The sequence below is a fragment of the Lytechinus variegatus genome, chromosome 7 (assembly GCF_018143015.1).
Source record: "Lytechinus variegatus isolate NC3 chromosome 7, Lvar_3.0, whole genome shotgun sequence".
NCBI classification, from domain to species: domain Eukaryota; kingdom Metazoa; phylum Echinodermata; class Echinoidea; order Temnopleuroida; family Toxopneustidae; genus Lytechinus; species Lytechinus variegatus.
Window position 1 is genome coordinate 44,289,491 of NC_054746.1, and position 27,884 is coordinate 44,317,374.

A 27,884-nucleotide genomic window follows, 5' to 3' on the forward strand; every position below is an offset into this window, starting at 1 on the left:
TGCCTGTATGAGCCTTACCAGCTTGTGGAGTAGTGTAGGTGATTGAGTCTGGACTTCTTGTACATCCAACAGTATTACACATCTCAACACTAAACATGTAGTCAGTGAATGGTGTAAGGTCATCAATGAACAACTGGGTAACGTTACCAGGAAGCTGAAATAGGAGGCAGAAAAATATGAAAATAAGATTATATCATTGTCGAGTCAAGCATCGCATGCAAAAAAAATTACTACAAAACACGTATGTGTAGATGTAAAACTAACTGGTTTAGGAATATGACTGTAAACAAGAAAAAAGAATTATTTTAATGTAAATTAAAAATTAAAAAGGTGAAGGAAATATGAGAGGTACAGCAAAAAGTGGAATGAAGCATACACTAGATCCAACCCTTTGAAAAATCAATATGAATGCAGATTAGAGCATCTGAGATAGCAATTTTCTCTTTTATGCTAACAGCTGTAATAAATTCTAACTTCATATCGCTGCAATAATGTGAAGAAAACCCCCAACAATTTTGACATCTTTAGGCAAACATGATTATGATATGTGAACTCAGCTATTTCATTACTAAGATATAAATCATGAGATGTATAACTTACTGTAGTTTTGAGGACATTATTCTGATAGAGTCTGATTGATGTGATGATGCCATTAGGTGTATCAGGAAACTCCCATGTCACAATGGTTGAATAGGCCTGTACATCAGTAGCCATAGGTGGGTCTATGGGACCAGGTACTGAACAGAAAACAAAATACATTACATATAATAGCAATATGTGGATTTATGATCACATTACTTATTCTTAATTTACATTGGGAATGAAGGATTTGTCTGGATACTTCTGTCTGAAAATTTCGATTCTTGTTAAGTTTTGAAATAACAATTTCTTCTATTAATATTCCTTATGTTAACAAGCTTAAAATTTTAACTGAATAGATTCTCAGCTGCACATAGAAAAAAAGTATACCTCCATAAAAAATTTCAGAAACTATCATGATTGCATCAATTCATCACTCCCATATGAATTTATAAATGAAGATTAAATCTAATTTACATTTATGAAGCACTTAATACAATGTTTCTACGCATTGCATACTATTACCCTGGCTTTGGCATGAGTACTCTAATTGTGCACTCGAGCATTCAAGGAATTTCTTCCTACTGGGTACCCATTTACTACACCTGGGTAGGGAGCAAATTTATATAAACGCCTTACCAAAGGATGCAAGTGCTGTGGTGAGATTGGAACCCCAGACCTTGTGGTTGAAAGTCCAGAGACTTATCCACTGAGCCACAACACCTCTACATAATGCGCAATCTATTCTATGACCAAAATAAGGAAAATAAAATTACCATCTTCCCTGGTGAATACTGAAGCCCATTCACTGAGGGTTTGTCCAGCATTATTAATAGCGATCACTCTGAACTCATACTCATTGAATGCCTGTAGACCGGTCAATGTATAGCTCATCACTCGTACGGAGTTGCTAAACACACTGTAAATATAAGAGAAACAAACAGTTACGTCAGATTTGCTGCATGATAAACTGTTCAATTCATACATTAGGAGTGCAAATACATTTAAATTTTATCAACCCCATATTGAGTGAAAATTGTCTTACTGATTCCAAAAGCATGTTTGATATTGCAATCATACATTGGACACTCAGCAATGACCTCCTTTTATTAAGACAACTACACTTCAACATTTGATGACACCCTGTTTTAGATGATTGAACACCCCTGACACTCACTCAATTTGGTTTCCTGGTTGGTTTGCAGGTCTATATCTGAGTTGGAATGAAGGTACTCCTGGGGCATTGTTCCTAGCGGGTTCGTCCCATGTAGCCTGGATGGACGTAGGTCCAGTAGCAGTTAACATAGGAGGCAGGACACCATCAGGTGCTGAAAGAAAAACAAGGCATAGCATTGAGTAAGAGCTGGCAACTTGTAAAGTTTCATTCATTATTTTACTTATATTAGCTTTGGAAAGAGGTTCTTTATAAAGTAAAGACAATGAAAACGATGCAAATAACACTGAGATAAAGTATATCACACATCATTTCTATCTTGGACTAACTGTTCAATGTAATACACTTCCTACGAGCATGACTTACTTCCAGTTGGCATGGTAACGGTCCTTTCATTGCTGAGAATGCTGCCCTCTGTGTTATAAGCTCTAACCTGAATGGAGTACGCTGAGTATGGGATCAAACCAGTAACTTCTACGATCTCATTGGCTATGGTTCCATTATACAGGGCTCTTTGCTCTGTTACAATAGCATAATTGTTGGCTTCTGTATGCATGTTTAAAAGATGGAGATAAAAAGTTGAAGTTTAATGATAACCAGTAATGTCTGGATTACACAATAATGAAAATTTTCAATCAGAAAGGTAATAAAGGTAATAAACAAAGCAGATATTAGGTGATATCTAATTAACAAAATTAGTTTAATGTCAGATATTTGAATCAGTTCCTGTTACTCTGTCTTTTATCATTTTAACAGGCTGGTAAAAGAAACCTTTTACCTTGGATCAGGTGCAGATTCAAGAGTGCACAGGAGATATGTGCCCTATTTGATAACAAATTGAAGTGCTGCTTTACTACATGCCTGTAACAGGGAATATACTCTTTGCACAACAGGTATTACCTCCCTTTTTAAATTGACCCCCCCTCCCTTTCATTTAGCTTGCTATCACCCATCCTCCCCCTCCCACAGATCAACTTCCTATGCCTTCCTTATGACAAGATCCTGGACCAACCCTACCTCATATCATTACTAATGAATGTTAGATTTGACTAACCTGGTGCCACATAGAAGAGACCAGTGAAGAGGACCTCATAGACTAGCATACCATTAGGTTGGGCTGGTGAGGTCCATGTAGCCCTCACACTCCTAGAATTCATAGTAAACACAGTAAGATCAATGCTACCCTGTGGCGGGGCTTCACGGGTACGTCCAGACGCCTCTGGCCCAAACGTACACCCCTTGGAGGTACATGCTTCTACCCTGAAGACATGTAGACTCCATGGAGCAAGGTTGGAAGCGGAGTAAGACATGGCGGTGGAGTTTTGAATCACAATGCCATTCTGCACCAGGGCATAGCTGATGATTACACCTGTCAGAGAAATGAGAATCAAATGATTTACAGTCCCCAATAACTTCCTAAAAATATATGTAAGAAAAATTGCCACTCTGTGGGATTTATGTGTATTCTGAGGTGTTAATTGGAGAATTTGGCCATAAAGAGCTAGTCACCACACTTTCTAGTAGATATTAGACCTCACATCAACAGGTCTAACCTAGTTTGAAAAACTATTTCCTTAGTGTAATTGCCTTTGGTCCAACATTCACTTGGTCTAACATCCACTTTGGTAAAAAATTATGTTTCATACCACTTTTCAATTCTTACCAATTACCCATTTGGTCAATTACTGTCTAAAACAAAGAATCAAAATTATGCTTAGTGGTAATACTGGTAAACATAAATATGGTGCACTATTGTAGACCTACCATTTGGCTGTGTTGGATGAGTCCATGTAACAACTAACTCAAATGGGCTAGTAGCTGTTATGATTGGTGCTGGTACCCCCTCTGGAATACTCTCCTCTGTCCTTACACTACTCTGATCACTGACTGTACATCCACCACCAGTACATGCCTGGGGAAGAAAGGCAGATATATGGTGTCTTTGAAAATGCTTTATTACCTACAATCCTATTACAAAGATGAAATGACACATTAAATAATCTTGGTCTGTTTATGAGTGCTTATAGATTTCTTTAAAAGTAGGGGAGACCGGGTTGGTTGGAACATAGGGTAAGTTGAAACATTGTAATTTTCTTTAACGCCTGTAAAGTAAATTTATGCAATACAGTTGTATTATCAATAACAATAATTTGAGGGCAGTATTGCATAAATTTACTTTACAGGCATTAAAGAAAATTACAATGTTTCAACTTACCCCATGTTCCAACTCACCCCGTTCTCCCCTACATTTTAAGTGCTATACAGTGCGTATCAAAAAAAAGTTTACACTTAGAAAATATCCTGTAAAATTATACATAAGTGACTTGTTGAAGATTTTTCCACATTTACACCTTGGTACAGATCCATTTAAGCAAATGACACTTAAAATGTCGAAAAATATTTCCGCTTGAGTGAGCACCACTTACTTTTGAAAAGTTGGTGAAAAATGATTTGCGCAGAACTTTGAAATAGCTATGCGAATAAAAGTAGATCTTAATCATGAAGAACACGTGTAATTTAGCTATTAAAATTGATTTGAAGATATCCTTTACCTTTTTTAACTTGTTTCATTGCCCAAACACTTCGAAGAGTGTATTGCGCCCCACCCCACTCCCCCACACACCGAAGCCATCGTGACGATATTTGCTTTACACTGAGTTGTGATTTACATGAAATGGCTTAGGCTTGATTTTCATTTTGCTAATCACTCTTAAGCTTGGGAAAAGTGTGGAGAAATAAGTATAAGTATTAAATGAAAAATGAAATGTAAACCCACTTTAAATGATAAAAACTTAGTGACAAAATGCTGGAGATGTCTGATATAAACTTTTGTTCAGATTCAGTAATGTCCTGAGATCCAGCTGGCGCAAAAAGGATAAAGGTTGTGCTTACAAAGTGTTGTAATTTCAATTTGGGTGGCAAAAGTGTTACAAAATGCTTGAATGAATCTGTTTTATTTCAATTGACTACAAGAGCAAGGGAAATGTAAGAGAGATGTTTCACAGAGTAAGTTTGATTTCGCCATTTCCCTTGACACAGCGTGAAAACGAGCATTTCTGCGCAAACAGATTTCTGCGAACTTTACAAAAATGGACAGTGCTCACTCAAGTGAAACATTCTGTCCAAACTTTTACTTTCATTAGATAGATGAGACCCAAACACAAGATTGTATGTGAAAAAATCATCCACACATTGCATATTTTTTAATTCGCAGGGCTTTTTCAAAGTGTAAACTTTTTTTTGATACGCACTGTATAAGGAAGAATAATATACTATTACTATTTATACTACACTTTCCCATTAGGCCCAGTTCGCTTACAATCAATAAATTGAATAGAGTTGCACAATCTTACATCTACAAACTACAAAAAGATGGGTTTATAAGCTTTTATAAAAATATATAAGGAAGAATAATATATGATTTAACAGTGAAAATAATTTGCAAAGAATAGAGCAATAATGAAATTATAAATAAATTGATATCAGGGTGAACTTCTACAGAAAAAGCAAGTGATACTTACAGCTACTGACATATAATAAACTGTTCCTGGTGTGAGGTCATCAAGTAGAAAGTCGGTGAATAGATCAGATGTGTTGAAGACTGGATCCCCTACAACACCACTCACGGTTGATGAATAAAGAACATAACGTTGTAGGATACCATTAGGCTGAGATGGAGCTGTCCATCGTGCTTCAATGGACCTTGGACTGCGGGGGAATAGAGTAGGTGGGTCGACAGAGGAGGGAGGGAGTTGAGAGGTTGTAATGATGACCTCTTGACTGGATGAACAGCCTATCTGGGTACAAGCTGAAAACAAGAAAGAAATTGGAATTAAGATTATCTTACTTGCAAAATAGATGAATTTGTTTTCAGAATACATTATTTTATAAATAGGAAGGATTAAAATATAAAGAAAAGACCATTGAACTGATAATGCAATGCAACAAGCTCACTAATATTTCAGTATTCTTCTTAGGTCCTCTTGATGCTGCCTAGTTACTATATTTGCAAATGAAACAGAATCTGAACAGAACAAGAGTATAAAATTAATTAATTTCATTTTAATATTTAAATGAATAGAATTCAAACAGTAATATTGTAAATGCACAGAGTCAAGTTACGATTTAAATCAATCTACTTTTGATAATTATGGATGAACAATGATAAATCAGACCCATTTTGAGACTCGTAAAAGAGTGTACTGGTGGTTATATTATTTTGTTATGAAAACGGAACATAAATATATTTACCTATAACAAGAAGTCTATAAGGGTTGAAGACACTTAATCCTGTGAGTGTGTAGTTACGTGCTGTGCCTGTGTAGACGGTAACACCATCAACCTGAAGCTGGTAGGATGTAATGACACCATTCGGTCTCTCTGGTAATGCCCATCCTGCTACGATGGTACGGGCTGTCTTGGAAAGCGATTCAGGTGACTGGACACCAGAGGGAGCTATCATGAAAATAATCAAGTCATTCAGAAATTAACAGCAAATGAGTTATACCTCAAAAATGCCAGCTGTCAAAAGATATTTCATTTCTTAACTACATTCAACTTTATTCATAAAAATGAAACCACACATTTTCAGAAAAATATAATATATACAATGAAATATAAAAAGTGAATTACTTTTTCTTTTATTTCTTGTATTCTATGTATACTGAATAGATATCTATATTATTTCCATGAAATAAAATTTCAGATCAGTCCAAATTTCAGTTTAGTTTATTCTACATAAACTTATGAAAAATATCAAGGAATTTTTTTATCCTCATAAAGAAATTGCAGTTACAGAGAAATGAATTGATATATTCTTAGAATTAATATTCGGGGGAAAAAAGTTGCGTTTTCATTATGGGGCCCGAAACACAAAGGTTACCGATTAATCGTACGCTTGATTTTAACAATTGATTGTACATTGTAGTCGATGCAATCAATCGTAGAAAAATTTTCTATGATCATTGCTAAGCTTTGTGTTACAGGACCCTGATGATAAACTTACAATAATGGAAAGATTGTGTATCTATGATGAACCTACCTTCTTCTCTAGTTCTCACACTAACTGAAGTACTTTCTGAGCAACCTCCAGCTGTACATGCAGTCACAGTCACATCATAGTCAGTATATGGGACTACATCAGTGATATTACCTAAAAAGCAAACGATACAAATAAGATATTGTGATTTATTAAGTTTTTTTCCACCCATATAGTCAAGCAATCACATCACCACACTTATCTACATTTTCCATTTCATACCAGGAGAGAAATTGTGACCACAGGACATCAAGAAGTTCTTTGTACATACATACAAATACCTTCTGATCAACTTTAAAAACATTTAAAAATTAATTATCATTCCTCTGTAAAAAATTGATCTTATGGGGGAAAAAATGCATATGCTAATTAAAGAGTACTCAGAATCAATTATTTAATGCTCATTCACTAAACTTTGAAATATTACGCCTGATATTGTCAAGCAGACAAAAGGAATCATTTAAGATGCTTTTGATCTTACCTATGTTCTCTGACATCGTAGTATCTGTGAAGAAAGCTTGAACTGGTGCTATGTCAGGTAGATCTTGATTATATGCTGATAATATGTACTGTGTGAGTAGACCTGTATTGCCTGAGGGTCTCTGCCATTGCAGCTGAATAACATAGCCTGTGATGGATACTGGATCGATGGGTTGGGTCAGCCCAGTAGGAGCTGAAAAATTCAAGGAGAGATATAACAATGAGTGAGACATTTCTCATATGCATATGAATGTATTTTTAAGCATTGATTATTCATCAACTGATCTCATGGATGCAAACTCTACATTCAATCTTTGTTCTATTTTCTAATAATTCCAACACTTATGATTTGTCACCATTGACATCTTGTATAAAATGATGTAGCAAAGATGAAACCATATTTATGAACAGACAAAGGACAGATCAAAAGCAACATATTCTCTCATACACCACATGCTATTTGTAATATCTTTGCTTCTATCTATCTAAATAAGGAGAGCAAATTTAAAGGCTGATAATACAAACATATGATAAATATAATACTACTGTAATATCACCAGAATTTGGCGGATTTATCACATAATTGTCATGATTTAATATTAACACAACTCTTTCACTTCTCTCTCATTCAATCATTTGTAATATCATTTTAAATTTTTCAGATTTTTGAAGGCTAAACATAATCTCACTGCTCTTATGAATGTTGAGAAATTAAAAAATAAAAGGTCTTTCTATAATTCAAATTCTTAAAGAATCATGTAAAATTTGATTTGAAAGACAAACCTCCTTCTCTAGTTCTTCCAGCAGCCCATGGACCATCAGTAGACCCAGCAATGTTAGAAGCTATTACTTGGTAGAGATACTCTGAGAAAGATAACACAAACACAGTACAGGATAAATCAAAGAACAACTCATTTCATCTCCTTATCATGTGCAACATGTTTGAGATCTCTGTCAATACCATCTTCTAATAATAATAATATCTTGTATTCTTTTCACATACTAATCAAAATTAGAAATATCACTAATTGAGCTAATGACAATACAAGGAGACAGAGTTTGAACAAATAATTCAATGCCATTTTACAATTCACAAAATGATGTTCTCACATTATCTGAATTCATTTAGAAACCTGAAGTTAAATCTCAAGTTAAGATATCATGGCTGGGCTAATAAAACCTTGTACCTCAAAATTTAAAAATTTTGAGGTACAATGATAAATATTTTAAAAATTAAAAAAATTTGAGGTCAGCTTAGAAAAGGCTGTATTTTAAGATTATGGCAATGGTGGCAGTCTCATACTGTTTGTAAACAGTCTCCTGATACCTGTGAAGAACTCTTTGGAGGCAAAAGAAGGTTGTTACCCATGTTATAACTCTAAAATCTAGCTTATTCTGAGCTGTCAACAAAATATCTAAATTTTGAGGTACAGAGTTTTATCAGCCCATCAGCATCAGAAAAGAAGCCTATACTTTCATTAAAGCTATACAGTCGATAGAGAAATCGTACCTGTAAATATACTGAGCCCACTATCTGTGACATTCCTCCTGATTCCCTGATAGATGGATTCTGATTGTGGATCGGCACATTGGATGGCGCTGCTTGTGACGGGAGGGCATCCATCAAGGTAGATATTATGAATGTCGGTCATATCAGATGTCAGGTTCACTGGAATGCTATCAATGGTCAACTCTCTCATGCAGCCACCAAAACCTGTAAGGGATAGATGATTAAAGAATACAGTAGAATGGAGAACAAGAGCATTTTAGCATTATCTAAGTAGATATTATGAAGGTCTGTCATATCAGATGTCAGGTTTACTGGAATGCTATCAATGGTCAACTCTCTCATACAACCACCAAAACCTGTAAGGGATAGATGATTAAAGGGTACAGTAGAATCGAGAACAAGAGCATTTTAGCATTATCTAGGTAGATACTATGGATGCGTGTCCTACCAGATGTCAGGTTTGCTGGAATGTTATCAATGGTTAACTCTCTCATACAACCATCAGATCCTATTAAAGGTCAAGTCCACCTCAGAAAAATGTTGATTTGAATCAATAGAGAAAAATCAGACAAGCACAATGCTGAAAATTTCATCAAAATCGGATGTAAAATAAGAAAGTTATGACATTTCAAAGTTTCGCCTATTTTCAACAAAATAGTTATATGAACGAGCCAGTTACATCCAAATGAGAGAGTCGATGATGTCACTCACTCACTATTTCTTTTGTTTTTTATTGTTTGAATTATACAATATTTCAATTTTTACGAATTTGACAATTGGGACCTCCTTGCCTGAAGCACAAAATGTTAAAATAATGGAATTCCATGTGTTCAGGGAGGAATGAAACTTCATTTCACATGACAATGACGACAAAATAAAAATATTTCATATTTCATATAATAAATTACAAAAGAAATAGTGAGTGAGTGATGTCGTCAACTCTCTCATTTGGATGTAACTGGCTCGTTCATATAACTATTTTGTTGAAAATAAGCGAAACTTTAAAATGCCATAACTTTCTTATTTTACATCCGATTTTGATGAAATTTTCAGTGTTATGCTTGTTGAATTTTTCTCTTTTTATTCAAATCAAGTTTTTGTTGGGGTGGACTTGTCCTTTAAAGACTACAAAATAATGGAGAACATGAGCATTTTAGCATCATCTAGGTAGACATTATGGTTGCCTGTCATATCAGATGTCAGGCTCACTGGAATGTTATCAATGGTCAACTCTCTCATACAGCCACCAAATCCTATGGAGGACGGATGATCAAATACATTCAAATAAGGAGCATGTGTAATTCAGAATTATGCATAACAGCTGCTCTGCTAAAGGCAAGGTAATTATGATGTCTTATTTTAGAGCTCTTCAAGACTTCTTAGGGAGTCAGTAATGAATGCTATAAAGGCAAAACCCTTTTTTGTACATAGAGTAATTGGAATATCATGCAAAGAACCTTATCCTTCAATAACTATAAACTCAACGTGTTGCTTTCTATAACCAGATGGTCCCTATAAAAGACTTAGAGAATTAAATAATACTTAGAGAATTAAATAATACTATTTTTTAGAGAATTAAATAATACTATTTTTTCACACTTTTATTATTTTAATGACATCATTGATTTTTTACAGGATAAGTTGGGTAAAATTTCACTATAAAAAAATAAAAACAAGACCCAATGCAAAAATAAGAATGGAATACATGAAGTTTAGGTTTAAAAAACATCTATTTCTAGTTCATTACACTTATTTCTTGTTTCCAAAAACAGATTTCTTAATTTAACAACAATTGGTAAATTTGTTATACCTTGTGCATTTACACCAATACCATCAAGGAATCCTGCTGCTTCTGATTCATCTCTTACACCACCAAGATGAAGTGAAGAGAAAAGGATGAGAGATGAGGATGAAAGCTGGATACCGGAAGACACTCCACCATTGATGGATGCTGACAGTTGGTTACCAACCTTGGTAATCATGAGACTCTTCCATAAACCATCACAGAGGGCAGTGTTTGGTATGGAAAGAACAACAGGTGAACCAGAGCCAACAGACACTTCGATCTACACATAACAAATCAAGGGAACATTATCTTTTTAAATCATCTTTAATTCATCTATTCATTTTGTTTTCATTATGGTACAAATTTTGTAACCTGCATCTTAATCTACTTCTAATATCTTTCTAATGTACTTAAATCATTTTACTTTAGCAATAACACTATAAAAGATCCCCTTCCTGAGCAGATTTCATTGAAATGAAACTTGCAATACAAGTTCTGCAATAAAATTAAAAGAACTACACTTTGTGATGACTTGCCAAAATATGTTTAAAATCATATTCACTCTTGATAGTAATTATTCATACATAGGTTGCCATTAACTTAGTTATGCTGCAGCATGCAAACAAATACATCGTTTGTTACATATCCAGTTGTGTCATTTATCAGTAGTTTTGCTAATCGAAAACACTGATTGAAGAGTCGAACAATAATTTTTCTTGACAGTTAACGCAAGATGCAAGAAGACAAATAAACCAAAAATTGCATCATTGTCAAAGTAGTAACATACAACTCATTATACTTAAACCGCAGTTTACTGTTGATCTAAGAACAAATTTGCAAATGTGACACTCAGGAACAGAAAGATACATTCAATTATAAAATTTATAACAACAATTTAAATTCAATAATAAATGCTGACTGAATGTAGATTGTCACATGGTCCAGCTCAAATATCATTTATTTTCACTCACCTGCAAATTACCACCAACAATTTGGATGAGTAAGTAGCTACCAGTCTGATGATATCCAAACAACACTAGACCAGTCTGATAATGAGTTCTTATATCAAGGCTTAGAGTGAAGCTGTTTCCTCCATTCAAGATACCTTCAGGCAAGGTAAGGTATCCTATAAAGCAAAAACGTGTGGGATGAGACAGAAAACATATAAAAGCAGAGCAAAGAGGGGAAAATGTGTATGCAAGTCAGATGATGGGGAAAGATTTTATGATTATTATCAAAGGAATAATAAAGAGTAAATGGGAAAGGAGAGAAGAAGAGACACCTTGATTTGATAAAGGGCTATAATCCAGATATATTGTGAGAGTTTATCCTCCCTCTAAATTGTGTATTTCATCCTTTAACTGCGAGACATATGTTTCATCAAATATCATGACTTTGCATAAATCAAGCAAAGAAGTATTAGATTTATTCAGTTCTTCCATTTTTTGTAACAGGTCTTTTCTTATTTCTGTGGTCTTTGTGACTGTAAATTATTGCTTCTAACTTTATAGAAATCAAGATTAGTTTTACTTAAACATTTAATGTTTCGTAGAGGGTTTCTGCCCAAACTGGAGTCCAAACTTTAGAATAGTTTTGAAATAAAAACCAGATTTGAAATTCAGTTTTGGTTCTCTAACCTGTTTGCTACGGCATTTTTTTAGGAATAGCTACATTTATAGAAAGGTAAAAACAAAGAGTTCAAGAAACTGCATTGGCAAACTCCTTATTAAAGAGTACTATGATAAAAGGATGGATATTGTCTAATGATAGGTATCTATTTTACCTTTGCCAAGAAAGTGAACACCCCTCTCCAGCTCTGTGGGACAACCCTGCCAACCCCCTGGAACCTGTACTCTCTCTAAAGCACTGGAATAATCCAAATCTCTCCAAATGGGGGTAGGAACGTGTGCAGTCTCAATTCGGATATTCCTCAAACACCCAATCAGGTTGGTCCTTATAACAGCTAGATTTTCCGTTTCTGATCTTCGTAGGTCAAAGTTCACAGGGAGACCGCCCACATAGAGGCCTGTAGTTTCTCCTATGATGGTTGATGCTGTAGGGGCTGTGACAGTACCTGCATCATAAAATGAAATTTTCAAGGATTATTAATCAGTTTCTTTGTTGATGAATTTAAATATTTGATACCAAAGGCCTAGAAACACTAGAAGGTTACCTGATCCATAACAGAGCAAACATAATAATTTAGTTGGTATTAGTCAGTAATTTCTGTTTGTCAGAAATTAAAATTGATCGTTTATTCTGCTAGACCATGTTTACTCTCTATGAGAGCTATTGTAATACATGTATCCCTGTTCAATGCCCATGAATACAAACACATAGTATCATGAGGATTCTTATGACAGGAAAGTATAGAATAATCTGCACCATTTAGCCTAATCTAATAATCCCTTCATTACAAGGGCTCTTAACAATTGAACATCCTGTTTCACTTGATACTACACAGCAAGCTATCAGACTAAGCTCTCTTTTGTTCCATATTTCAACAGCTGTTTTCTTTGTAAGAGGGCATGGACTAATGTACACCTTTCATTATATCAAAGGAGGCTATCATTATTGAAGAACTTCAGCAAGTAACATACAATCTGAAAATATCTACTTTCCGGAAATGCACAGAACAAACATGGACAGTAATGTAATCCGATGACTTATGATAGAGGAGACACCTGAATGTTATAATAAAATTCCAGGTGTACTATTGCACACATCTGAATCCAAACAATCTACAAATCAAAGCTTAAAGCAATTCATCATCCTCCTTCTCACGGGTACAACAGAAAGAGAGTTCCATGACGCTGGGGTCAATAAACACATTATGGCATACACAATCAAACAAACTACGAAGAGCAATTAATGTATATTCTTACCAGTGTATGTATCATCCACAGTGATACTTCCAACGCTACCAGCTCGAGAGATACTGACTTTATGCCACAGACCATCATCATACGTCCTACCCTGATCCATGGGCGTGGCACCTGCTATACCCCCTTGAGGGTCAAAGATGAACCATGGGCGCCCCTCTCTCAACTGGACTACAATCAACTCTTCCTGTTCACCATCGGAGGCAGCAAACATCAGGAGGGCTGAGACAGGGGATAGGGCATCAGTGGGGCGGGTTACCCGGAACTCAAACTCAATACCTGAAAGAAACAAAACAGTATACACCGGACAGTTAGTGTAGTCCATGTCACTCAAATTTAAGGTCCAACATAATATCCTTCATAAATGCAGTTTCAATGAAAAAAATTCACCCATAGTGCTCAAAGCTAACATTTATGTTTCGTCAATCACAAAAATAAATTTAAGATAAGAAAACGCCATTTGTTGGATAACAAAATCTGCATCTATTGTTTTAAGACTTCAATTTCCTTGATTATCATAAATGTATATCAAGGAGAAAGTTTCTAACTCCAAATTACTGTCTGAATATCATGAATTTATGACAGAATAGTCAGTGATAGTTCTTACCAGTATATGATGAAAATGGAAGAATGTTCCCCGAGAAGAGATAGTATCCTCCACCAGTGAACCTAGCACCCCTCTCCACACGTGGAGGAGTCCTGCTAAGTGATGCTACAACACGCTGAACCTGATAAGATGGGTCAGGTCCATTTTGCATGATAGGGGGATTCCATATGACTTGCATGACGGTGGAATTAAAACCATCTACCAAAGGAGGTCCTTGTCCTTCTGGAGCTGTAAAAGTAAAGCAAAGAAATAAAATTGCTTTCTTTTATACAAAATATTATCAGCATTGAATTCAATTTAATTTCCTCATATGAAGATCAGGTTCAAAGACAGAGAGTTGCTACAATGAAAAATTGCACAATAAGCCAATCATGAAAGCTTTACACAAAACCTAACATCAAGTATAATCACAATCTGCATATTATTCTCAATATCCCTATAAAACCGCAAATCTCACCACCCAGTCTTACTACCATGCAAACCTTCAAAGCTCAAACCATATAAAAGTAACTTGAAGCATTTAGGATTGATTTTAAAAAATTATTGACTATCACTATCAATGCAATCAATCATGTAAAAATACATTATGATCAATTTTCAAGTTGTGTTCTAGCGCTCTTACCAGTTGGAAGTGTCCTCCCATTGGCCCTAGGACTGAGGATACAACCAATGCTGTTACAGGCTTCCACAGAGAATGAATGGATAGAGTATGGCTGAAGACCTCCTAATAGAAAGAACCTACCATTGCCATCACCAGAATATACCAACTGCAGGTAAATATCATGGAAACAAAAGATTATTATTTGTGAATAGATTACAATGTACCATAATAAGGTTGAGGACTTTCCTAACACATGGGCAGATGTATTGTCTAGTGGTACCTTAGCTGGCTAACGGAAAAGAATATGTATATGAATTCACAAAAGGAAATTGTGAATCATCCAAGAAAATATTCAATTATATAAGTACAATTCATATAGAGTTTAAATGCAATGTAGACTGATAGGAGATTGGAGAACAAAAAATCTATTATCAATTTAATAAAAATAGCATGAACATGATTACCTCTTGTATTTCTGGAGGAGCGAATGGATCATCTGATGTAATGTAACGATAGAGCTTATAGCTGATGACTACACCTCTAATCTCATTATCCTGAGGTTGAGACCAGCTGATGTTAAGTTCTGAGCTAGATACACCAAGAACAGATGGGGCTGGTGTGGACAGAGGGGCTGAAAAACAAAATTAAAGTAATATACATGACTAGCTTGTAATGACTGCTAAATGTATATTCTTCTCCCTAAAAAGCATTCAGTATTTCATCCCCTCTTTGCTACTACTTTTTTTGTATTCATGACTTCTGACCTTTTGAGTGTTGTACTCGGACAAGTGTAATAGTTGCTTCGCTTTAGTAAGAAGTGAGAGTCATTGTAGCTAGTTTGGTATTGTGTGCACCTCATTGGCTGGATTACTCCCAGGAAGTGGAGGATGTGTACACATTTTTGCAGAAATCATTGATTGAATCTGATGACTGCGGTAATACTAAATCTGATACTTACAACTTATAAGTGGCTAATAAATAACCAAATTATTATTATCATTATGATTATGATTTTCGACCCAACTTCTGTGAATATTTAGCAAAATCATTATTTATTTCACAAATTAGTTAATACGCCAAAATCCAACAGTTTCTTGTCTTCCAAATAGGCATAATAGTATTCTCCTGGGTCATGGACAATCAAGCTCACCGGCTTCAGCAGTCCTAACGGTTGTCCAACCACTATGTCCTGTTCCTGCTAGATTCCTTGCAGTCACCCTGTACTGGTAACGAGTGAATGCATCAAGACCAGTATGGGTGAAGTTAGTAACAGGTGGCTCCGCAGGATCCTCTAGGGGTGTTAGGACCGGTCTAGGGTTGTACCATCCTGCAGGGTAGAAGATCCTGGTCTCTGCTGGGTCTATGATACCATCTGGTCCAGGATAGCCTCGGAAGAACAGCTCATAGTGAGTGATGATACCTGGTGAGTGTGAATACAAAATGACCCAGTTCATGAACTTGTGGAATTGGAAGTAAATATTTAACTTTGCCATTACAAATATAATTATTCGAAGTAAATGGCAGAGCCTTATATCCTGGGATAGGGCTTGATAGAGCCCTGTCTTGCAAAAGACTGATCAGATCAATCTCAAGTCCTGAAAACCATCAACTCAATTACTCTTCCTCTAGGAAAAAGTAGACATCCCTTTGGAAATGAGAAGCAGTTCACCGATTTGACAAAGGTGCATGTATGAGTCTTAAAGAGAAAAAAAGTTGAATCGACGTTCATGTTTATGCATTCTAGCTTTTGGAGTCACTGTCTTTTTCTTGTCGAGATTAAGTGGATCAATCACAACTATTAATCAGAACTATTAATCACGTTGAACGCATGGTTTTAAAACTTACCATTAGCTTCCGTAGGATGGTCCCAGCTCACAAAGACTGAACTCCGGCTTAGAGCAGTAGCATTAGGATCCATGACTCCTTGAGGGGGTGCCATAGGGGTGTAAGCCAGGGTGGGTCGCCCCTGTCCACAGGATCCAGGGGTACACACAGTCAAATAGAAGGTGTAATTGGTGAAAGGAATGAGGTCTGTATCCTGGTAGCTGGTTGCTAGACCACTAAAGTGTTGTGTTGGAGGGTCTGGCTTGCTAGGTGTCACTGAGGTCAAGATGTACTGGGTCACACTCGCTGATATATCTGTAAAAAAATAAAGGGATTTATCATAAGGATTATGATAACACAGACTTCCTTCTAATACAATACAAACTACTAATGCATGATGAAATAACATAAAAAAGTCACTTTTACTCACATTTTTAATCAGCTGTGGTAAGATATCAAATGCATTCAAGAGGGTTTTTTTTTTAACCAACCACATTGGGAGAAATAGAGTGGAAGATATTGAAATATACAGACAGAGAGTTAGAAAGAAAAGGAGAGAGAAAAAACATATATTACTGATTCATTAGTTTCTATCTTGTATGTTTGGCAGTCTAAATGTGTGAATCCAGGAGATTTAAACTGAATAGCGTAGTGTTTCAATTATCTGTAATTCAGTACAGGAATTTGGCTTGGGATTGCGATTCTTTCTTAAGAGATTCTATCACATGTCATCAGTTTAAATCATCAATAATGATGATGATACTAAACACTGACCTGCAGGTTGAGACCAAGAGAAGTCTGCTGACCGTGCTTGGACGTTGGTGATGACCAAGACATCAAAACCAGCAGGAATAGCATCAGGTGTCTGGGCGATGACCATGGGGCTGGTAGCCCGACCAGCTTCATTTACTGACTGGACATAGTAGCTGTAGAATGTGAAGGGAGAAAGGTTCTGATCCTCAAACTGCTGGATACCTGATGAAAGAGAGAGAGAATGAAACATTAATCTATACTCAAAGAGTATTTCACCACGGTAAAGTGATGAGGTAAGTTGTAGGATCTAATTCCTCCAGTGCACTGATTACTAGGGAACATAACTATCAGAAGAATACAGTGACTATTCATAACGAGGGGGTGTTTAACAAATAGTTAAGTCTAACTTAAGTCATGTTTAGGCGCCAACAGTATCACACTGAATAAACTGACCAATGCAGTGATGCATCATATACCATACACAACTGGGAATTTAAGTCTGATTTTTAGTCAAACTTAAACTTTTGTAAAACATCCCTGGCTTATGAACCACTTCAGAAAGGTTAGGAGCTCAATGCTGACAATGTGGACCTAATAAAAAAATTCCCAAAGAGCAGGCATTACCTTGGTGGATATGGGTAAAGTAAAGAGGGCTATTCACCAAAATTTGTTGTCCAACAACTTGTCAGATCTGTCAACTTTAATTCATTGTGACTGGCTGTCCAGAAACTGATCCACAATGTGCTGCACTCAACCCAGGTGAGGTAAATGGGTACTGGTAGGAAGTAATTCCTTAAGAAGCTGTGTGCGCTATGAACGCCTAGCTTAGCTTGGTAATATAGGAGCGCCTTGAGCACCTAACAAGGTGGATATGTGCGCAATATAAATATCCTATATTATATTATTATATTATAAAAATCCATATTTTATTGTTTGAATCTTTGATCTTGGGCCGGCAGCCGCTGTGCAGCGCCAGATCAACGAGGCTCTATCCCTTTTACCATTGAACGCCAAACAGGATAGCAGCAACTCCCATCTTTTAACATCTTTTGGTCTGATGAGGCCGGGGTTTGAACCCCCGACCTCCAGGTTGTGAGACAGACACCCTACCAACTGAGCCAACACACCGGTTGACCATAATGACCACCTGCTAATAAAGACCGCTTTAAATCACCCTCTAGGCAGTGTTTATATACATGTAGTAGGTAGTAGTATATTGATATAATGAAAAGGAAGATTCCTTACCTAGAGGATTGGCAGCTGATCCATTATAGACGAGAGTATTATTCCTGTAGACCAAGTAGGTTAGGATGTTACCATTGGGTTCATCAGGAGGACCCCAGGTTAGTAAGATAGAGAATGGATTCACTGCTTGCCACACTGGAGGAGGCTGCTGGGCGGGAGCTGGATGATCAACAATAAACACACAAATAGATCAATTAAATCAATGCACAATGTAACTAAACTTTCATTATATCAGCACCCTACTTAAAGGACAAATGTACAAAGTTTTAGAGTTTGATTAGAAAAGTATATGTTATCAAGGTTCATACTTTCAAAATTTAGTAAAGCACTCCGGTCAGGTGAAGTCAATGGGCACCAGATGAGATTTATCACATACATGCAAAGAAATACATGTATCAGCAAAATGTGTAAAAGCATGATACATTAGGACAAATTAACAAACTGATATATCATAAAGCAGACAAAATATGCTCATTTTTTTAAAAAGATGATTTTTCTTTTGAACAGAGAAATGTCCTACTACAATTAATTGGCATTTACAATGAAGTTTAAACCCATATTAGAAATGTTTGCCTTTTGTTTGACTACTATCATCATTGGGTTACAATCTGATTTGTCTGTAGCTTATCCTTACTCTTTGAGCATCCTTGGGGATTAGAAGCCTGTAGATTACTTGATGATGTCTGACATGTATCACATCGTCTACCAGTCACAAGATCCTTGCATTCACACTGACCAGTGTTTGAATCACACGTTGTGTTCACACTACCTCTAGGGTCACAGTCACATGGTGAACACCTGTAAGATCAGACAAAATGGACGAGCATGTGTTCAGTCTAGTAATAAATGTATGTGATAAATTTGGGCTTAGTAAGTCTCAAGTAGGGAGGTAATGGTACTATTGCCATTTATTTCATAAAATGTTCATGCTCTAATACAATAATGGATGTATTTCATGCATTCGGTTTTGCCAAAAGAGATAGATTTATTATTTCTTACAGAGTCCATAATTTGGAAGTTAAATGAATTTGAATAAGAGGGGAACGCGTCAGAAGATCAAATGGTCGACAACACATCACAGTTTCTTGCCATAATCACCATCGTACAATGTGTAGACTTTTTATCTAAAACAAATTTTGTTACACCAAGTGTAATAACAATAATAACATTCTAAAAAATTATCTGAACTAGAGATTGCAAAGCTAAAATAAACTCCTGGTGAAAGATATTTTCAAAATATGAAATACAACAACACTAAACAAGGTTAAACATTGCAGTGAATGAGGAGATGTAACTTACATTCCTGTACTAGGGTTGAAATTGAAGTACTCTTCCAGACAGCTATCACATCTTCTCCCTGTTACATCTGGGTTTCCTTGTCGACACTGACATTGACCAGTCAATGAATTACAGAATGAATTAGGCTCTGTACTCAATGGTTCACAGTCACATGACAGACAGCCACGCCCATCAGATGGGGGCACATAAAACCCTGTGGTAGAGAAGAAGGTACAGGTAAGTGATTCATCTTTTTAGGAATAAAGACAGAGCTTGATTTGACCCGGGTTCCGAGAAATCTTTATGGACATGAGAGGACTGATTCTTAAATTATTCATAGGAATAAATGCTTTAACAAAGGGTGATAAGGCTCTGACAATGTTTGAAATCGGCACTTCTAAGGCAATAAAAATAAATTGCTCTGCCTCTGGTGAGCACATAGGTAAAAAAAAAAACAGTATCTCAGCGTTAAAATGATTCGTATCATGCTTCATACTGAAGTTGGACACACATTGAAAGACAATACCTAATGGTAAGACTGGAAACATTTCAAGATCAGCTTTAGACATTTCATCTCAAAATATGACCTTTAGTAGAGAAATTAATCATCTTTCTAAAAAAAACCTCACCTCTCCCCCACTTGTCCTATTTTGATTATTCAAAATTCCCATTAAAAAGTATTAATCAATTTGTGATGGAGAGTCAAACCATGAACTTACCATCATCACAGACATCACATATTCTTCCAAGTCTGTTTGTCAGACAAGAGCACTGTCCAGAATTCTGATCACAGACCAACACCTCTCCATTTGATCCTGTCTGTGTACCAGTAGCATCACATCCACAAGACTCACAACCATCTACATTGTCTGCATCAAGACCAAAGGTGTTTGGAGCGCAGGAATTACAGGTCCGTCCAAGGACATTGGTCTTGCATTCACACTGACCAGTGACAGCCTCACAGGAGGTTGATCCATTGACTGTGCCGTCGGTGTTACAGGAGCATGGTGAACAACCTTGAGAATTGGAAGCTTGGAGATTGTAATAGGATGGAGCGCACTGGTCACACCGTACACCCTACAATCAAAATCAATATTAACTCTACAATTAAGGAATTAAAAATGCACATTTAACTTCAATTCATTGCAAATATCACTACGGTTCAATTGCATGGAGTTGGTTATAAAATATTTGATGCCATAGAAAAGTCTGTAAATTTGGTATTTGTCAAAATCGGGCAGTGCCGCCATAAGAGTCTTAATCTAAATTCCAAACAAATAATTGCTATTAAATTCAATACACAGTTCTGCATTCTCACAGGAACAGGTGGTTTTGAATCATTGGTTTGAAACCATACTTTATGAAGATTTTATACATTAATCACTCTTAATTTAGGGCATTTACTGAGAAACGGTAATAAAAATTGAATGTTTTCATCACAGAGGGCTAAATTCACGCTTGATACTACGATTACAGGCCCCAATCAAGTAAAACTAATACACAAAACCATTAAATATACCTTTGAGAATAAGAGCCATACAGTGTGACTTTATATGGTCAAAATCCCAATCTCAATTTATGAAACCAATTTTTCTTTTCTAGACTACCAGTAGTGGTATCCTTCTAACCTGAACATTAGCCTTGCAGACACACTGTCCCGTATCCTTGTTACATGGTGCTCCTGGCTCCGTCCCAGCATCATCACAATCGCATTCAGAGCATCCACCTAATGCCAAGCCATAGAACCCATCACGGCATTCAGCACACGTCCTACCCTGGGTGGATGATCTACACTGGCATTGACCGTTGGTAGGGTCACAGTAGATACTGCTTGAACCATCAGGATCACAACCACATGGCAGGCAACCAAATGGGTTAGAAGCAGCAAGGTCATAGAAACCATAGTTACAACGGTCACACTTGTCACCTAAGGAAGGGTGAAAACAGTTTGTTTCTAAGTAATTCCCTTGTGTATTAAACAGCAATAGAAGTATCATAGTCAGAAGCAAGTAACATAAAAGAACACTACATATGTTACAGTACAAAAAAATATCAAGAAAAACGGTGTACAAATTATAAGTTGAAACATCCACAAACTGAAACACTCAGACTGATCAATTATCCATGGAGGATCTTCTATTGAAAGTGGATGATATACAGGTACCTTCTTATCTCATAATCCTTTTTCCTCCACAATCATCACCAAGCATCTACCCCCCCCCCCCCATCATGTCATCCTCCTCACCAACGTAATTAAAACAAAAAGACATTCAAGCATATAGAAATACATTGTAAGGCTTAGAACTAACAAAAGCTTGAGAACACAAAATCATACAGTAGCTAATTGGTTTAATCAATCAACTTTTATTGCTCAATCAAAGGTTAGATTCCATCACGTATGAATCTTAACCTATATTGCTCTTAAAGAGAAATTCCAGTAGTTACAGTAAACACTGGTTTCATGAGAAAGTCTGTAAAACAAGGCTTAATTGTCAGTATATCATCGAGGATCTAGATCTGGTACAGTTACATTAACTGAACTTTGTGAAATCTTGAAATCTACGCTGAAAAATGTTCACACCGAAGATCCCCAACACAGATAAGCGCACGTGGGACAATGTATAATTATCGCTTAGAGCGTCGGGCCCGACGCCCTACCCGAATCCTGTGCTTATTTGCTGATTTCTCAGCAATTACATAATTTCTTCCAGAATCATTTGGCACATGCGTTTTATTTATACAAACAGACACTTTGGTGGTCATTTTATTGGATTCTGTACGAACTCATTTTGATATCGTTACCAAAACTAGCATTTACCTTTAAGTATTATTTTAAACATGTGTTTCTGACATGATAATAGAAAATAATTCTCTATTTCATTATAAAGTACAATGGTATATGGACATGTAACATCAATTAAAAATAATCAAGACTCTGTTAAATGAAAATTTAATTTGTGAAATGACTGGGATGGAATAACACTTGTCATAAGAGCCTTGCACGTAAACTTAAACATTGCACGTAAACTTAAACATTGACCTCAAAATGACCTCTGACCTTACCATGTGACCTCCGACTGCAGCATAACATGCAGGTCCCCCAAGTCCATCTACCAACCAAGTTTGGTTAAAAAGCGACTTACGGTTGTGGAGTTATGTGTCATTACAGGTTTGTGACGGACGGACGACATTTGGATCCCTAAGTCTCGCCTTCACCTCTGGTGGGCGAGACAAAAATAACACTCTAAGGTATACTAACCTATGACATTGAGTTTGCAGTTACACACTCCAGTTTGTTGATGGCATGAGATATCTGAGTTGATTGTACCAGCTAAGATGCATTGACATGGCTCACAACCATCAGGGTTAAAAGCATCTAGATTGAAGTAACCATTCTGACAAGTATCACATGTACGACCTGATGTATACTGCTTGCAGTTACATTGACCATTCACCTGAAAATATTCATAATTGATAAGAATTGTAAATATTCTTATGTTATTAGTATATTATGAAATGGCAAAAGATCAATTGAGAATCACCTAGGAGTAAACTAGCACCACAGAAATGATAATGCTACATATACTTACACGTAACTGTTATGTAAAAAAGCGCTTGATTTTTGAGGGGCCGATAAATTTTGGAATTTCAATATATCTCTATCACCACCCAATATCCCCTAACAAATCGACTTAAGACAAATGATTGGAGCAAGAGGTAACAGTACAAAACCATGACTCCTTTGAGCACCGAGGCAGGGTTTGAACTCACAACCTTGTGATTCAAATATTAGTGCCAAAACACTATTCCTTGGAACACCATGGCAGGGTTTTAACTTACAATCTCATGATTCAAGATTACAGTGCAAAACCATTACTCTTTGGAGCACCTAGGTAGGATTTGAACTCATAACCTTGTGATTCAAGGTCACATTGCAAAACCACTACTCCTTCAAGCACCAAGGCAGTATTTCAAATCATGACCTTGTGATTCAAGGTGTTATTGCAAAACCACTACTCCTTCAAGCACCAAGGCAGGATTTGAACTCATAACCTTGTGATTCAAGGTTACATTGCAAAACCACTACTCCTTCAAGCACCAAGGCAGGATTTGAACTCATAACCTTGTGATTCAAGGTTACATTGCAAAACCACTACTCCTTCAAGCACCAAGGCAGTATTTCAAATCATGACCTTGTGATTCAAGGTTATATTGCAAAACCACTACTCCTTCAAGCACCAAGGCAGTATTCGAACTCATAACCTTGTGATTCAAGGTCACATTGCAAAACCACTACTCCTTCAAGCACCAAGGCAGTATTTCAAATCATGACCTTGTGATTCAAGGTGTTATTGCAAAACCACTACTCCTTCAAGCACCAAGGCAGGATTTGAACTCATAACCTTGTGATTCAAGGTTACATTGCAAAACCACTACTCTTTCAAGCACCAAGGCAGGATTCGAACTCATAACCTTGTGATTCAAGGTTACATTGCAAAACCACTACTCCTTCAAGCACCAAGACAGGATTTGAACCTTGTTATGCAAGGTTACAGTGCAAAACCACTACTCCTTCAATCACCAAGGCAGGATTTGAACTCATAACATTGTAATTCAAGGTTACATTCCAAACACCACTACTCCTTCAAGCACCTAGTCAGGATTTGAACTCATAAGATTGTAATTAAGGGTTACATTCCAAAAACCACTATTCCTCCAAACACCAAAGCAGGATTTGAACTCATAAGCTTGTAATTCAAGGTCACATTGCAAAATCACTAATCCTTCAAGCACCAAGGCAGGATTTGAAATCATGACCTTGTGATTCAAGGTTTCATTGCAAAACCACTACTCCTTCAAGCACCAAGGCAGGATTTGAACTCATAACCTTGTGATTCAAGGTTACATTGCAAAACCACTACTCCTTCAAGCACCAAGGCAGGATTTGAACCCTGTAATGCAAGGTTACAGTGCAAAACCACTACTCCTTCAAGCACCAAGGCAGGATTTGAACTCATAACCTTGTAATTCAAGGTTACATTCCAAACACCACTACTCCTTCAAGCACCTAGTCAGGATTTGAACTCATAAGATTGTAATTAAGGGTTGCATTGCAAAACACACTACTCCTTCAAGCACCAGGCAGGATTTGAACTTGTGACTTTTTTATTGAATGTAATAAAGCAAAACCACCATTCCTTTAATAAAAATGGTTGTTGGTTGAAGAAACAGTCATGGATAAATTTCCTTCAATAAGGAATCGATCTAAATTGTACTGCTCTTGACCCAGACGAGGCGAATGTGTACCCTGTAGGATTAGTTCCTTGAATGCACTGAGTGCTGCTGATAAGGAGGTAACTCAAGCTAAAGCCAATGTAATAATAATTGTGCTTTGTATTTGAATGCATTAACTACTTGTTTAATCATTTGCCAATTACTTGTTGATATGCTGTATTGTTCCTAATGTTTGCTAATAATTTGTATGCTGCTTTGTTATTTTTCTTTTTTTCTCTTATTTCTTTCTCTCAGTTTCTTGTATTGATTATGTATGAATTATGGAAACCCAATAAAAACTTTATTTAATGTGCTTTGTATCATGTGGAAAGAAGTGCTATGCAACTATCGTTATTATTTACCTAGGCAGGATTCAAGATTGTCTCTTTGGAGCATCTAGGTAAGATTTGAACTCATAACCTTGTAATTCAAGGTTACAGTGCAAAACCACTACTCCTTGGGACACCTAAGTAGGATTTGAACTCATAACCTTGTAATTCAAGGTTGCAGTGCAAAACCACTACTCCTTGGGACACCTAAGTAGGATTTGAACTCATAACCTTGTAATTCAAGGTTACAGTGCAAAACCACTACTCCTTGGAGCACCTAAATAGGATTTGCACTCATAACCTTGCTATTAAAGGCTATAGTACAAAACCTCTACTCCGTAGAGCACCTAAATAGGATTTGAACTCATAACCTTGTGATTCAAGGTAACAATGCTAAACCACTATTCCTTGGGACACCTAAGTAGGATTTGAACTCATAACCTTGTAATTCAAGGTTAAAGTGCAAAACCACTATTCCTTGGGACACCTTAGTAGGATTTGAACTCATAACCTTGTAATTCAAGGTTAAAGTGCAAAACCACTACTCCTTGGGACACCTAAGTAGGATTTGAACTCTTAACCTTGTAATTCAAGGTTGCATTGCAAAACCACTATTCCGTAGACACCTACGCAGGATTTGAACTCATAACCTTGCTACTAAAGGCTAAAGTACAAAACCTCTACTCCCTAGAGCACCTAAATAGGACTTGAACTCATAACCTTCTGATTCCGGGTAAAAGATCAAAGCTACTAATCTGTGGAGTACCTAAATAGGATTTGAACTCATAACCGTGTGATCTATAATTGTAGTGAAAAGTGTTAATTTTTCTTACATTCTATTTTGTATATATTTGTAAGGTTTTCATTCCGTTAAGGATGTAAGTGATTTAATTCAATTCTGGTTTGGAAAAATCAGAAAACATCATGTCAAATTCTTATGAGTTGAACTCATCGCAACAAGTATTCAGAGGAACCTAGGACACCTCACCCCCCCCCCCACCATCCACTGGATAAAAGATACAATGTATCTGAGCAGTGCATATTATTACCTTGGCTTTAGCACAGCTGCTCTGATCAGGTCCTTACCTTAAATCTTACCTTATCTGCTGGATCCTACGGGCTGCCATGATCACCATTAGCATCATCTATTGATCAGTCAGCATTTTCCCCTCTTATGAAGGGTTACTGACTTGCACTATGATGCTCCCTACAAGGGCATCCTCCTCCTTCATTCATATATTTCTGATTCACACTATATATAAACTACTACTACTATGACCACAACCACCACTACTACAATGCTATTACAATGACGACTACGATTACTACTACCATCACAACCAACAACACAAACACTTTTACTACTACTACTACTACTACTACTACTACTACTACTACTTCTACTACTACTTCTACCACCACCATCATTACCACTTCCACCACCACCACCACTGTACAAATACTACTTTACCTCTTCACACATGGGATCCCCTGCTACTGTGCCATTGAGTGAACATTCACACGGGTTGCAGATATCATTAGAGTCCAATGGTACACTATCAAGTCTGAAGAACCCTTCTAAGCATTCATCACAATGTTGTCCTTGTGTGTTGTCTTGGCAGTTGAAACACACCCCTCCGCCACCCCTACAGTGATAAGGAATGTCAAATTATTTTGTTATAAGCTACTGAAATCTCTGTGTCTGATTGGTCAAGAGCCAATTTTTCAGTTAATATCAATACTGACAAAATCCTTTACAGAACACTCAACAGTTGGCATCTCTTTTTGCTCTTTACCATACTTGCTAAACATTAAGTCTTTCCATAAGTCATCAAAGACCAAACAAAGCAGAAATGCAGGAACAAGACAATTCTTACCTGTCATGTCTGTCTGGTGAATCATCAAGGGTTTCATTATAGAAACAACTAGAGGCATGTCCATAGCACTGACAGGGTTTACAGTTATACGCATTGATTTGATCACCATGACGAAAAGGTTTGTCATTGTACAGAGGTAAGCACTGCCCGCACTGTAAGCAAAACAAAGAGAAAAATAAGATATCAATTACTCCATTCACCCAGAGGGCTATTAGTATCACATACTGATATAATGTATTCAATTTCTAGTCAAACAATAAGGTAAATGTATATTCAAGAACCAATTTTTTTCTCATTATTATACACAATTCATCATTGATGAGCATGTGTTTTGAACATATCCTTTTCCAAGAAACACACTTTAAGAGCACAAAAAGTCACTGTATTTATTAATAATTTCATATTGATTCATGTATTTGTCTCGCATTGATGATGATCTCTGTATTCAATGACAACTGCAATAGTATCATTTCCAATCAGATACTTCAAACAATTTCTTATTTGATGAAGTTAACAAAGAATACAAGATGATTACCTTAAATCCTCACTGAGATTGCTTTTACAATTTTTCAAATGCTTTGATAACAATTTTTTGTGTGCATAATTTCCCAAAATAACACTATAGGCGGTTTCAAACCGCCTCGATC

At 36.5% G+C, this 27,884-nt stretch overlaps 1 protein-coding gene across 1 annotated transcript in view; it reads right to left on the reverse strand.

Moving 5' to 3' along the window:
- LOC121419414 (usherin-like) overlaps positions 1 to 27,884 on the reverse strand; it is a 69,413-nt gene that overhangs the window by 24,518 nt on the left and 17,011 nt on the right. The window contains exons 9-39 of the mRNA XM_041613871.1: positions 27,238 to 27,389; positions 26,832 to 27,006; positions 23,017 to 23,212; positions 21,386 to 21,684; positions 20,477 to 20,834; positions 19,779 to 19,971; positions 19,114 to 19,277; positions 18,480 to 18,638; positions 17,256 to 17,456; positions 16,503 to 16,796; positions 15,808 to 16,077; positions 15,122 to 15,288; positions 14,679 to 14,823; positions 14,057 to 14,284; positions 13,453 to 13,728; positions 12,351 to 12,641; positions 11,539 to 11,693; positions 10,592 to 10,847; positions 8,782 to 8,985; positions 8,055 to 8,135; positions 7,273 to 7,464; positions 6,795 to 6,905; positions 6,005 to 6,208; positions 5,275 to 5,561; positions 3,518 to 3,665; positions 2,808 to 3,122; positions 2,120 to 2,299; positions 1,757 to 1,907; positions 1,356 to 1,498; positions 601 to 737; positions 19 to 154 (exon numbers count right to left, since the gene is read on the reverse strand). Coding sequence (XP_041469805.1) covers positions 19 to 154; positions 601 to 737; positions 1,356 to 1,498; positions 1,757 to 1,907; positions 2,120 to 2,299; positions 2,808 to 3,122; positions 3,518 to 3,665; positions 5,275 to 5,561; positions 6,005 to 6,208; positions 6,795 to 6,905; positions 7,273 to 7,464; positions 8,055 to 8,135; positions 8,782 to 8,985; positions 10,592 to 10,847; positions 11,539 to 11,693; positions 12,351 to 12,641; positions 13,453 to 13,728; positions 14,057 to 14,284; positions 14,679 to 14,823; positions 15,122 to 15,288; positions 15,808 to 16,077; positions 16,503 to 16,796; positions 17,256 to 17,456; positions 18,480 to 18,638; positions 19,114 to 19,277; positions 19,779 to 19,971; positions 20,477 to 20,834; positions 21,386 to 21,684; positions 23,017 to 23,212; positions 26,832 to 27,006; positions 27,238 to 27,389 — 6,268 coding nt within the window. The remainder of the gene's footprint in view (positions 1 to 18; positions 155 to 600; positions 738 to 1,355; positions 1,499 to 1,756; positions 1,908 to 2,119; positions 2,300 to 2,807; positions 3,123 to 3,517; positions 3,666 to 5,274; positions 5,562 to 6,004; positions 6,209 to 6,794; positions 6,906 to 7,272; positions 7,465 to 8,054; positions 8,136 to 8,781; positions 8,986 to 10,591; positions 10,848 to 11,538; positions 11,694 to 12,350; positions 12,642 to 13,452; positions 13,729 to 14,056; positions 14,285 to 14,678; positions 14,824 to 15,121; positions 15,289 to 15,807; positions 16,078 to 16,502; positions 16,797 to 17,255; positions 17,457 to 18,479; positions 18,639 to 19,113; positions 19,278 to 19,778; positions 19,972 to 20,476; positions 20,835 to 21,385; positions 21,685 to 23,016; positions 23,213 to 26,831; positions 27,007 to 27,237; positions 27,390 to 27,884) is intronic.